The sequence below is a fragment of the Nicotiana sylvestris genome, chromosome 4, assembly GCF_000393655.2.
Source record: "Nicotiana sylvestris chromosome 4, ASM39365v2, whole genome shotgun sequence".
In the NCBI taxonomy this organism is placed as follows: domain Eukaryota; kingdom Viridiplantae; phylum Streptophyta; class Magnoliopsida; order Solanales; family Solanaceae; genus Nicotiana; species Nicotiana sylvestris.
The window spans coordinates 109,818,944-109,832,936 of NC_091060.1; the positions used below are offsets into that span (position 1 = coordinate 109,818,944).

At 40.0% G+C, this 13,993-nt stretch overlaps 1 protein-coding gene across 1 annotated transcript; it reads left to right on the forward strand.

Moving 5' to 3' along the window:
* The first annotated feature begins 540 nt into the window (after nucleotides 1–540).
* Nucleotides 541–1,386, forward strand: LOC138889990 (uncharacterized). The gene is made up of 2 exons (XM_070173340.1): nucleotides 541–883; nucleotides 992–1,386. The coding sequence occupies exons 1-2, from the start codon at nucleotides 541–543 to the stop codon at nucleotides 1,384–1,386; spliced, it is 738 nt and encodes a 245-aa protein (XP_070029441.1).
* The last annotated feature ends 12,607 nt before the right edge of the window (nucleotides 1,387–13,993 follow it).

Genomic DNA, 13,993 nt, shown 5'->3' on the forward strand with positions numbered 1-13,993 from the left:
TGAGCTAGCTGATGCACTTGTTACTTTAGCCTCATTGCTACCATACCCATGCAATGCCCGCATTGATCCCTTAGAAATCCAAATCTGGGGAAGGCACGGTTATGTAATACGGTTGAGACAGAACCAAATATTCAGCCATGGTATCATGACATCAAAAGGTTTCTAAAAACTAAAGAATACCTTGAGCAGGCTAGCGGTGACCAAAAGAGAACCCTTAGGCGGCACGCAAGTGGTTTCTTCTTGAGCGGTGATGTTCTGTACAAAAGAACTCTGGACCTCATCTTGTTAAGATGTGTTGACGCCGAAGAGGCCGGAAGAATCATATATGAAGTGCACGCAGGAGTGTGCGGACCCCACATGAACGGGTATGTTTTGGCAAAGAAAATCCTTCAAGCGGGTTATTAGTAGATCATTATGGAAAAGGACTGCTTCAGTTTCGTCCAAAAATGTCATCAATGTCAGGTACACGGTGATTTGATTCATGCGCCGCCTACATAACTGCATCCTATGTCAGCACCTTGGCCATTTGTTGCCTGGGGCATGGACGTCATTGGGCCGATTGAGCCGAAATCTTCAAATGGACATAGATTCATATTGGTCGCTATTGACTACTTCACAAAGTGGGTTGAAGCAATTACTCTCAAATCTGTCACCAAGAAAGCTGTAATAGACTTCGTGCATTCTAACCTCATCTGCCGTTTTGGTATTTCTGCAACTATCATTATGGATAATGCTGCAAATATGAATAGTCATTTGATGGGGGAGATATGTGAACAATTCAAGATAACGTATTGGAACTCTACTCCCTATCTTCCTAAAGCCAATGGTTCCGTCGAAGCAGCAAACACGAACATCAAAAAGATTTTGAGAAAGTTGATTCAAAGTTCCAGGCAGTGACATGAAAATTTGTCTTTTGCATTGTTGGGTTATCGCACTACGGTGCGCATATCGATTGGAGCAACCCCGTACCTTTTGGATTATGGAATTGAAGCCGTAATACCCACAGAAGTTGAAATCCCTTCTCTCCGGATCATTGTTGAAGCTGAAATTGAAGACAGTAAGTGGGTCAAAATCTATCTGGAACAGTTAACCCTGATTGATGAAAAGCGAATGGCCGCAGTCTGCCACGGGCAGTTGTACCAACAAAGAATGGCCTATGCCTACAACAAGAAAGTATGGCCCAGAAATTTTGAAGTGGGGCAATTTGTTTTAAGGTGTATCCTCCCCCATCATCAGGAAGCAAAAGGAAAATTTTCTCCTAATTGGAAAGGTCCATACATTATCAGGAAATTGTTGCCAAAAAGGGCATTATATCTGGGAGACATTGAGGGAAATGGCCCTGAAATAGTTGTGAATGCAGATGCAGTCAAAAGGTATTATGTCTAATCCTTCAGCAGCAATAGCATTGTCCGATTGGTATGACGAAGGCTTTCATTCTCGCTACCCCAGACACTCCAATCTTTTTGCTAACCCTTTGAGCCGGTTACCTTTCTTTCATTACCCTCTTTGGAACTCGAAGAGGCTTGTAAAAAAATGAAATGATGAAAAAAAAATGTTTTCCCCTGAACTATGTTCGACTTGATTCCGAAAGGATACGTAGGCAGCCTCTCTTTGGGGTTCAGTCACACCAAATAAAAATCCAAATTCTCCAAAAGTGAAATTGGGGAAGATGTTATAATGGTTCGGCAAAAATCCCACCTGAACGGTTCCAAAGTTGTAATTCGATCCGAATTCTTTTTACCCAAACCTTGTTCAAGTCCTTCCGATCAATCGTCAAAAGGTTTTCAAAATCAGAGAATACAGTTTTTTAGATTCAATGCAATCAAGATAGGAAAAATAAAATGAGAGAGTCTTATTGGTGAAAACCTATGGGCACCGTAAGGCGATGATGAGCAAAGAAATTGAAAATGAGAGAGTCTTGTTAGTGAAAACTCGTAAAGAGCATTATAGGGCGACGGTGAGAAGAGAAATGAGAGAGGTCGATTGGCGAAAACCCGCAAAGGGCGCCATTGATCGAAAAGAAGGAACATCTCACCACCATTAGTATTGAAAGAGTCCTGGCAAGGTTTCTCAGTTTTTAAACATGGGTCGCTATGGGTTTATGAGAAGTTGGATAGTTGTACAGGTCGGGTATCCAATCCAAGAAGCATGACATGTCTATTGAAGTCTGCATGCACCCCAGATAAGTCCTTCCTTCCTCCCCGAAAGGGACACTTCTCCTTAAATTCATTTTCTTGTCCTTTATTTACTTTTCCTTGAATTCCTTTCGGGCTAACTCTGTTTTCCGAGACTAATACAAAGAAAAGGTGGCAAGATTGGTCTTACAGGGTTCTGCTTAATAAAAGCCAAATCCAAAGAAAGTACTCAGCTTCAGTGGGTGCATCAAGTCGATCCCGACTGGCCATGTTAGCCGATGCTCTGAAATCAAAGTTATTGAAAATGAAAAGAAATCCAAAGTCAAAAGCCCCTAGAGGTAGAATAAAGTGAAAGGGCCAAAACCCCGTACAACTGAACCGTCCCGAGAAAATTGGAAAAGTTGTGTTCCTCAATTTTAGAAGAGAGATCAATCTTCAGAAAATCAGCAAGCGGCAGAGTTTCTCACTAGAAGAGTGGGTCGAGATCAAATGATCAACGCAATCAAGGCCACAAAACTGAACACCATTTCAAACTAACAATTGTTCTTTATTTGAAAAATTGAAATAGGTGCAATCCAAAGCAACCGTGCAAGAAGCAGGTGCAGCCGAAAAGGAAAAGATGCGCAAGAGCTAGAAACAACTTTGCATCAAATAATCAATCCAAAAGGGAAGTTTCCTCCAAGTTCTTTCCTGCATTTTATTAAAAAATGAAATGAAAAATGAAAAAAAGAAGAAAATCCAAACAAAAATATGGTAGTTTAGAATCTCCAACGTCAATCTTTTATGCTTTGCCAATATTAGGGCTTCAATCCCTGAGTTGAGAATTTTAGACATAGGGCCTCCATTCCCTAGTCGCCTTTTTTTTTTACCAACATTAAGGCTCCAATTCCTGAGTTGAGATTTTAGACATAAGGCCTCCATTCCCTAGTCCCTTTTTTACAAACATTAGGGCTACAATCCCTGAGTTGAGAATTTTAGACATAGGGCCTTTATTCCCTAGTCGCCTTTTTTTTTTACCAACATTAGGGCTCCAATCCTTGAGTTGAGATTTTAGACATAGAGCCTCCATTCCCTAGTCGGCTTTGTTTTACCAACATTAGGGCTCCAATCCATGAGTTGAGATTTTTAGACATAGGGCCTCAATTCCCTAGTCGCCTTTTGCCAACATTAGGGCTCCAATCCCTGAGTTGAGATTTTTGGACAAAGGGCCTCCATTCCCTAGTCGCCTTTTGCTAACATTAGGGCTCCAATCTCTAAGTTGAGATTTTAGACATAGGGCCTCCATTCCCTAGTCGCCTTTTTATTTTACCAACATTAGGGCTCCAATCCTTGAGTTGAGATTTTTTAGACATAGGGCCTCTATTCCCTAGTCGCCTTTTGCCAACATTAGGGCTCCAATCCCTGATTTGAGATTTTTAGACATAGGGCCTCCATTCCCTAGTCACCTTTTGCCAACATTAGGGCTCCAATACCTGAGTTGAGATTTTAGAATAGGGCCCCCATTCCCTAGTTGCCTTTTTACCAACATTAGGGCTCCCATCTCTGAGTTGAGCTTTTAGACATACGACCTCCATTCCCTAGCCGCCTTTTTGCTAACATTAGAGCCCCAATCCCTGAGTTGAGATTTTTTAGGGCCTCCATTCCCTAGTCGCCTTTTGCCAACAATAGGGCTCCAATCCCCGAGTTGAGATTTTTAGACATAGGGTCTCCAATCCCTAGTCGCTTTTTTCCAACATTAGGGCTCCAATCCTTGAGTTGAGATTTTTAGACATAGGGCCCCCATTCCCAGTCGCCTTTATTGCCAACATTAGGGTTCCAATCCCTGAGTTGATATTTTAAATGTAGGGCTCCATTCTCTAATCTCCTCCTCCTAAACATACACAATCTTTATTGTACCACCTTAAAAAAAAGAACAGTTCAAACTTTTATTATAAATAACTCACGAAATTTTCCTACTGAAAACTGGGGTAGAAAATTTTTATTCGTTTATTTGTTTTGGTGTCTGAGCAGGATTGACCTCGAGGCACAGGATTCGAGATGACCAAAAGGATGAGTCTCAATCCAAGATAAAGAAAAGAAGAAAAAGAACAAAAAAAAGAACTGAACTCAAAGTGCGGAAGCAGAGAAAGATGCGGATTGCTCAAGATATGATTGAAGTCACAAGCTTCGCATGTCCCGCCTTGATCCAAAGTTGAAGAATGAACCAGCACCTACAGCTGACGAGCATCAAGATTCAGATCGGAGTCCACAGTAAGAACCAGCTAAGACTCAAGATCAAGCTTCAAGAGATTTATAGATAGGAATCTTGTAACTCGTAGTTGACATGCTTAGCTAGTTTAGCTTTTATTTTCCATTTTTGGTGTAATAAGAAGTTCAACAAGCAGTAGAAGTAGCAGCAACAGTAAAATCACAGCTCTCTGGTAGTCCCAGCTACCGAAACTTCTACAACTACACTGACCTGATTCCTTTATAGCTAAGGATATGTAGGCAACCTCTGAAGCAATGTTCGGTCAGACTCTTTCAGAAAATGCTTCTCATGGAGTTTCAAACGGGCAAAAATCCCTCGTAATTGCTTATTTTATCTTTGCCCGAAAATCCTTTGTGTTTTCAAGCAAAGAGGGACAGCTGTGAGCATGTGATTTTTGCCATGCGTGAAATACTCCTACAAAATCTAAGAAAGTAGATTTTTTTTTAATTATTTGCCATTTTTTAGGAATTTTTGTAGATTGTTTACATTTTTTCTTGATTGTTTAAATTTTATTTAAACCATGAAAATACCAAAAATATCATGCATTGCATTTAGGATTTGTTTTTACAATTTTAGAATTAATCTGTAATTATTTGTCTTATAAATTTTAAAATCACAAAAAAATAGATCATTTTTGCATTTTTTGTCTTTAATGTTTAGTTTATTGATTTTCCACTTTTAATATAGATTTAAGTAATGTTCATAATTAGTTAATTACTTCAATTACACATTTTTTAGATAATTTAGGAATTTTTAATTATTTGGTTTTTAATTAAAAAAAGAAGAAAAGGAAAAGGAAAGGGAATTAGAATTAAAAGGAATGGGAAAAAAGAGTTTCATTTGGTGCAATTGGGCCATTTTCAATGTCCTCAAATCTGGCCAGAACATTTTCCCTCTTAAATCCATTAAAACAAGCCCCAAATACCTTCCTACCGCCCAGCCCAATTCGGGTTAACCCGCCAAAACGACCCGCCCGTTTGCTCTTAATATAAAACCCTTCTTATAATTTTTCCCCCCATTTGAACCCCAAACCTAGAGAAATCAGAAGCGGCGCCGAGTCTACTGTTCAGCATCTTCCGCACCTTGAGTCACCATCACTCACCCGAGTTCGCTCAAAATGGTCCCCCCTCCACGTCATTTGATTCCCAACAGTTTTGTCAGAGAGGGGTACGAATTTTATCTCCCAAATCGCACGATTTCGGATTCAAAAGGACTGTTTTTGGACGAATGGGAGCCGTGGATAGATGTGAATCAATCCACGCCCTCCATTTGTCCCAAAATTGTTCAAAAAGCTTGAGGGATTTTCGGATTTTGGGCATATATTTTGAGATTTTCTTAAAGGCTATATATATGAGGTAAATTTATTTGTTAGAGAGGATTAAGAGAAAAATTCGGAGAAAAGTTTCAGAAAAACCAGTCCATTTCTAGTTTTTTTCGTCACTTTTCCTTCAGGTTTTCTTTTCTTTGTTCTTCTTCAGTCTTCTTTGTCATTTTTTTCTGAAAGATACACAAGGAAAAATGGTCTGAGATTTTTTTTTTGTTTTCTCGTTCGAGTTTCATTTTCCAAAAGAAAAAATCAGAGAAAAGCAAAAAAAAATGTTTATTTTAGCATTTTTTTATTCTGGATTTGCGCCAAGAATGGGTTTGGATTAAAGTAAAAGTTGGAGTTTGTAGAGCTTGGTTGTTTCGAGTTTTTCTTCTTCTGTTTCAGGATTTGCTGGCTGCTGTTGATTGCTAAACTTCTGCTAAGAATGGGTTTGGATTAAAGTAAAAGTGGGAGTTTGTAGAGCTTAGTTGTTTCGAGTTTTTCTTCTTCTGTTTCGGGATTTGCTGGTTGTTGTTGATTGCTAAACTTCTGCTACGTTTTGGCCGAGTTGGTCTCAATTTTTAGTCGGTTCATTCAAGCTTTTATTTGTTCTACCAGGTTAGTTCTAAAATTGATGTCTTATGCTTTCACCAAATGAATAAAGTTGTCGAGTTTTTTTTTTAGAATTTGTTCATTTGCTATGGAATTTCGATTTTGTCTTCTCTTTTGTTATCGTTTTTGATCTAGGATCCGCTGTTATTATGGAGTGTGCGTGCGTGTAAGATTTTCTCTAAGGTATCTCTTAAATCAGTCTAATTAATCCAAAAATTACATATGTGCTGTTTGTTTTACTAAAAAATAGGCTTAAGGACTGAGTTTGGAAAAACAATTGAGGTGAAAAGTTGGATTAAAAAGGGTATTCAGAACTTGAATACTTTGTCATTTATGGTCGCTTTATTTGTTTTCTTTGTGTTGGTTCTGCACTTATTTTTAAAAGCATTAACTATAAGTATTCTCTAGCTTTTTACCTACAAAATATGTTGAAGAAATGCATTATGTGTAATTGACAAACCATTTTTCCTACTTTGTTTACTGTCAACTCTTTAGTTTCTTTATGAATTGGATTCCATGGTAGTGTTGTAATCTCCAATCATAGGCCAAATGTAGACTATAAGTTTTTATGCTTGAATCTGGTTTCTTTGTGATAAAAATTGTATTTAAAGAACAAGTTGATCGTGTGGTCTCGTTAAGAATCATTAATCGTGTAAAACTGGAACTGGAAGTATCCATAATTATAAATGCTAGATTTAACTTAGTTTGAAAGGTATTTCACTATGCAAACCTATGTTCATCAGTTTCGTTACATAGCCTGATTTGTAAGATAAGATGTTACAGATTTGTGTGTGTATTAAAGAACAATCATAACACGATATGTTTGATTTCATATGCAATTTTATCATGTCAAGTTGATTTCATAATTTCTATTGTGAACAAATCAAGATACTCGGCTAAGCCAGACACAAATACTGTTGGGCCTAAAGGGTTGGCCCAGCAAAAGAGGCAGAACAAAAATGGGAGCCTTGAAGACTCATAGGCGCAGGATTAATATTGCCTATAGATTCTGCGTTTTGGGCCTCACCTGCCAACCAACGTTTCTTTTAATTTGTGGAAGATACTTGTTGAGTATTCACTTAGGCTTTAATTCATAATACCTCTACTCTACTAATCAATGCGTTATCACTACATATCTCACAGTAACCCAGCTGTAGGAAATAACAATTTTGAATAATCGTAGTTTGTTTTAGGCTCGATTTAGACTAGTATTGTGATTATGTATACGTTCGCGTAATATAATTGCGATTTTAGTTCTAAAAATAAATCAAGGGATGCGTTCGCGCAACTTCAACCAAATTTTCTTAAATAAATAAACAAAGCGTTATTAATTATGGACACGTTCGCGTGATATGATTTTGACGCGCCAAAAGAAAAGAATATATGTACGCGTAACTCAATTCTTTAATTACGAATAATTCAAGTGATTTAAAAGTGATAAAGAGATAAATGCACATAGGTCCTAAAAATGAGTAGTTAAACAATTTAAGCCAAGTATAAATTGCTAAGCGACGTGCTAGAACCACGGAACCCGGGAATGCCTAACACCTTCTCTCGGGTTAACAGAATTCCTTACTTAGAATTTCTGGTTCGTAGACTTCAAAAAGGAAAGTCGAAATTTCCTCGATTTGGGATTTAAAATAAACCGGTGACTTGGGACACCAAATAAAATATTTCAAGTGGCGGCTCTGAAATAAATTAAATAATCTCATATCGAGTAATGTCACTTTAATTGAAAAAACTCTCATATACCATCGGGACGGTAAAAAGAAGGTGTGACACATCCTACTGTTCCTGTTTGAATATAACACTCTACTTGTCCATAAGTGAGGGTTTAATATTCTTAGAAAAGAGTAGTCATGTCAATGATCTTAGAGATAAAAAGACCGGTGGCACGAGGTCTACTATATTTATAAACTAGTAGTCTTGATTGAAACTCTGGTGTATTTTGGTATCTCTAACAGTATCTGTAGAAGTTCTAACTATGACTATCTGTTTGAAACCTTGGTTGATACTTTCAAAGTTTTCAGTAATCTCATGAACTTGTAAAAGATAAAAGTAGACTTGAGTTTACACAATCAATGCTTTTCGGTCTAATTAAGAGGATGTATAGGAAAATACACTTGCATTCATTAACTGTTGAAGGGATGAACTGTATGCTTTTTCTTTTACCTTCATGATTACCCGATCTTAGATGCCGATTGTCCAATGGTAACATAACAATGTCCATGCTTCTATATGTGTCTGAAACTCAACCCTTTGATTTGTTAATATGTTAGTCAATCACTTGGTTTGGAAACATGATAGTGTAAATAAATCACTTTGTGTTATCATGGCATTCTGTTTGGCTCTATTGAGAGGGGTATATACTTCTACGGTATGGTAATGTTATGGTAATCAGTTTGCATTAAAAGTGCCTCATTGGCACTTAAACATGTGGGAAATAATGAATCATTATTAGTTAGGGATATTTGGGAGTAGAGTTTAACTCGTGGTTGGGCGGACCCTCCTTGAAACAAGCATTTCCCGGGCCTTGATGTCACGGCCCTGGTTCACCAACTGTGAGCCTGTCATGACGGCACCTAGTCTTCGCGACTAGGTAAGCCTAACACATTGCGGAATTTAACAGTTCGAAGTAAAAACAGTAAACAAACACTAAATAGAAAAGGAAGTGTATAACGATGCCGCTTGGCACATACACTGAATACACAACTCCTGAAAGTAACATCCCAAAACCCAGAATCCCACGGGCAACAGGTTACAAGAAGTCTAACACTGCTCTAGTCACCAGAATTTGTCTAATACAAAGAGAGGAATCGAAATAACAGCTAACAACTTGGGATGGAATGAGAAAGAGACTTTGCGGATCTGCGGACGTAGCATATGTATACCTCAAGTCTCCAATAATGCTCCCTGACAGCTACTGGCGGTATGCCTGCTCAGATGTACCTGGATCTGCACAACAAAAGTGTGCAGAAGAGTAGTATGAGTACACCACAGCGGTACTCAGTAAGTGCCACGCCTAACCTCGGTTGGGTAGTGACGAGGAAGGTCGGGGCCCTACTGAGGTTATATAAAAAATAAAGATGTCGGGATAAAATAAGTAGTGCAATTGAGAACCTACAGTAAGAATCTATGCAGGATAATAAGAGCACAATAACGGAAACAATGATGAAAGCAAACCATAAAGAAAGTAACCGGGGATCTCTAAGTATCCCGAGGATCTCTTAGTATCCTCGTCATGTCCTAGGGATCTCTTGGTATCCCGAGGATCTCTTGGTATCCTCAATATAAGTCAGGGATCTCTTGGTATCCCGAGGATCTCTTGGTATCCTCAATATCAACCAGGGATCTCTTGGTATCCCGAGGATCTCTTGGTATCCTCTATATGTACTAGGGATCTCTTGGTATCCCGAGGATCTCTTGGTATCCTCAATATCAACCAGGGATCTCTTGGTATCCCGAGGATCTCTTGGTATCCTCAATATATGTGCCGGGGATCTCCCAGTGCTCTAACCCGTAGTCCCAAAGTAAATGTGCAGGGGGAATCTCCCGGGAATCTAACCCGTAGTCCCAAAGTAAAACACAGAGCAGCAACACAAGAATATTAAATTAAACGCTAATTTCGTACCAAGTAAACATTTACTTCTAGACCAACATGTTTCACGTAATGCAATTCAGGCAATTTAAGCAAATAGGCAATTAAGTCAACTAAACATGCCTTTCTAGACTAGCAACATGCTAAATTCACAAGTAGCATAAAACAAGGAAAGAACTCAATTGAAATACTTAAGGAAAAATCGGAGTTTCAACAATTATCTCAAGTACGCGCTCGTCACCTCACGTACAGGGCATTTCAATTTTCAAATAAAGCACATCCTAAGGGGAAAGGTCCCCCACACAAGGTTAGACAAGCCACTTACCTCGAACCGGTACAAAAATCGCTAAGAAACAATGCCCTTGCCACGAGTATCCGACTCCGAGTGGCCCAAATCTATTCAAACCAATTACATATTGTAAATAACATCGCAAGTAACTAGTTCCACTATTAAAATCAAAGCTAAGGCGCGAAAATAGGTAAAATGACCAAAATGCCCCTCAGGCCAATGACTCGGAATCGAATAAATTTTATATTTCCAGAAACCTTGTACTCTCACGAGTCTAACCATACCAAATTTATCCAATTCCGACACCATTTGGTCCTTCAAATCTTCATTTTATATTTTTGAAAGATTCCACAATTTTCTTCCCAAATTCTATCTCAAATCACTAATTCAATGGTATATTCATGTATTCTAACCAAATCTGAGTTAGAATCACTTACCCCGACCAATTTCTTGAAAAACCTTCGAAAAATCGCCAAAATCTGAGATCTATAGGTCAAAATATCAAATAAAACCCAAAAACTCATATTTATAGAGTACCCCTCGGATTCCGACAGTGCTGACCGCACAAAAATGACCGCGGTCCGCGCCCAGGGAGTGCTAACCGCACAAAAATGGTCGCGGCCGCGCATCAATTTGACTGCAGTGACAGGCTTCACTATTTAGGCCGTAACTTTCTCTACAAATGTCCAAATGCCTATTATAATATGTTTCCGAAAACTAGATTCAAAGTTCTACAACTTTTGTTTTTGAATCACCTCAAAGTTCCGTGTTGATCAAAAGATATGAGCTTCCGAAGTAGAACCAGCAGCCTGCAGATCTTCCCAGGCGCGGCCGCGCGCCCAGCGCGAAAAGGAGCGCGGTCCGCGTCTCCACTGCTGCCACCTCCATTTTACAAAGTTTCGGGGTGTCCGTTCTTGCTCAAAACTCACCCGAAACACACTCGAGGCCCCCCCAGACCTCAACCAAAAGCACCAACGCATCCTAAAACATTATGCAAACTTGTTCCAATCATCAAAATACCTTGACTAACACTAAAATCATCGAATTACATCAACTTCAAGCCTAAGTTCTTTTAGAAACTTCAAAACACACATTCGATCAAAAACCCGACCAAAACATGTCCGAATGACTAGAAATTTTGCACGCATATCCTAAATCATCTAACGAAGCTACAGCAACTTCCGGAATTCCGTTCCGACCCTTGGATCAAAATTTAACCTATCAACCGGAATTTGTCAAAATACTAACTTTCGGCATTTCTAGCCTAAATGAGCTACGGACTTCCAAAATATATTCTGAACAAGCTCCCAACCCCGAAATCACCTAACGGAGCTAACGGAACCATCGAATTTCCATTCCGAGGCCATCTTCACGCTGTTCCGATTACGGACCATTTTTTCAACACTTAAGCTCTTATTTAGGGACTAAGTGTCCCAAAACACTCCGAATCCCAACACCGAACGTCCCGACAAAATAGAATAGCAGAAATGAACTTAGGGGAAGCAGATAATAGGGAGACGGGGCATAAATTCCAAAGACGACCGGCTGGATCGTCACATCCTCCTACACTTAAACATTCGTTCGTCCTCGAACGAGCATAGAGAACATATCTGAAGTAGCAAAAAGATGAGGGTATCAGCTGCGCATATCCCGCTCGGTCTCCCAAGTCGCCTCCTTGGCCGGCTGACCCCGCCACTGAAACTTTACTGAAGTTATATCCTTTGACCTGAGCTTTCGGACTTGCCTGTCTAATATTGCCACTGGCTCCTCAACATAGGATAGATCCTTGTCCAGCCGGACTAAATTGAAATCCAACACGTGCGACGGGTCACCGTGATACCTCCGGAGCATCGATACATGAAATACTGGATGCACTCCTGCCAAGCTGGGAGGTAAGGCAAGCTCATAAGCAACCCCCCAACTCGCCTCAATATCTCAAAAGGGCCAATAAACCTCGGACTCAACTTCCCTTTCTTCCCAAATCTCATAACGCCCTTCATAGGCGAAACCCAAAGCAGAACCCGCTCATCAACCATATAGGAAACATCACGAACTTTCCTGTCCGCGTAACTCTTCTGTCTGGACTAGGCTGTACGGAGTCTGTCTTGAATCACCTTAACCTTTTCCAAGGCACCCTGAACTAAGTCCGTGCCCAATAATCTAGCCTCGCCCGGCTCAAACCAACCCACCAGAGATCTACACCGTCTCCCATATAAAGCTGCATACGGTGCCATCTGTATACTGGACTGATAGCTGTTGTTGTAAGAAAACTCCGCCAATGGCAAGAACTTATCCCAAGATCCTCCAAACTCAATCACACACGCGCGGAGCATATCCTCAAGAATCTGAATAGTGCGCTCAGACTGTCCGTCCGTCTGAGGGTGAAATGTTATACTCAACTCTACCCGAGTACCTAACTCATGATGAACGACCCTCTAGAACCGTGATGTGAACTGAGTACCTCTATCTGAAATGATGGAAACTGGGATACCATGCAGATGAACAATCTCCCGGATATAGATCTCCGCCAACCGCTCTGAGGAATAAGTAGTACACACAGGAATAAAGTGAGCGGACTTGATCAGCCGATCCACAATCACCCAAATAGCATCGAACCTTCTTAAAGTCCGTGGGATCCCAACTATAAAGTCCATGGTGATCCGCTCCCTGATACGGTCAAACAAGGAAGACCAAGAAACCACACAAGCTAGGACTCGACTGGGCTTCGAAAGGTCCAATCTCACAAACTGGTTGACTAAGGCCTGAACATCCATTGCCATAAGTCTCTTTGCACTGCTTTTACTTTCTTTAGATCCACCCGAATACCCTCACTCGATACCACGTGGCCTAAGAATGCCACGGAATACAACCAGAACTCACATTTCGAGAACTAAGCATATAACTTCTTCTCTCTCAAAGTCTGAAGCACATTTCCCCGGTGCTGCTCATGATCTTCCCGACTCCGGGAATACACCAGAATATCATCAATAAAGAGAATGACGAATGAGTCAAGATATGGCCGGAACACACTGTGCATCAAATGCATAAAGGCTACTGGGGCGTTGGTCAGCCCAAATGACATAACAAGGAACTCGTAATGGCCATACCGAGTCCTGAAAGCAGTATTTGGGATATCTGGATTCCCGAATCTTCAACTGATAGAAACCTGAGCGCATGTCAATCTTAGAAAACATCTGTGCGCCCTGAAGCTGGACAAATAAATCATCAATACGAGGCAAAGGATAACGGTTCTTCATTATAGCTTTGTTCAACTGTCGATCAATACCCATACGCATAGAAGCACCCCTTTTTTTTATTTACCAACAAAACAGGAGCACCCCAAGGCGATACACTAGGCCGAATAAAACCTTTATCAAGCAAATTCCTGTAACTGATCCTTCAACTTAACTGAAGGTTTCACCTCATCCTTAGTCCATAACCTTAGGACAGGACCCAAACTTCAAAATCTGCCATTCGTCATAGGATACGAATTCCACATCATCACACTGCATTAGTCTTATTTCAACACACTTAAACTTTTAATAATGCTTAAATACTTCGAAATTATTCCTCCGGGTTGTTACATTCTCCCCCACTTAGGGTCATTCATCCTCAAATACACGACGTAGCTTATCTCTTTCTTCGCACATCTTAAGGTCTCAATTTTTCTAACTTCCAAATTTATTTATTTTATTTTATTTTTTTGAAATTTCGGCAGAGCCTCCCCTGTATTTGGGTTTATCCACCTGCCAGAGTAACACCAAAACAACTACTAACAACACATCCACAACCCAATGAAACACCA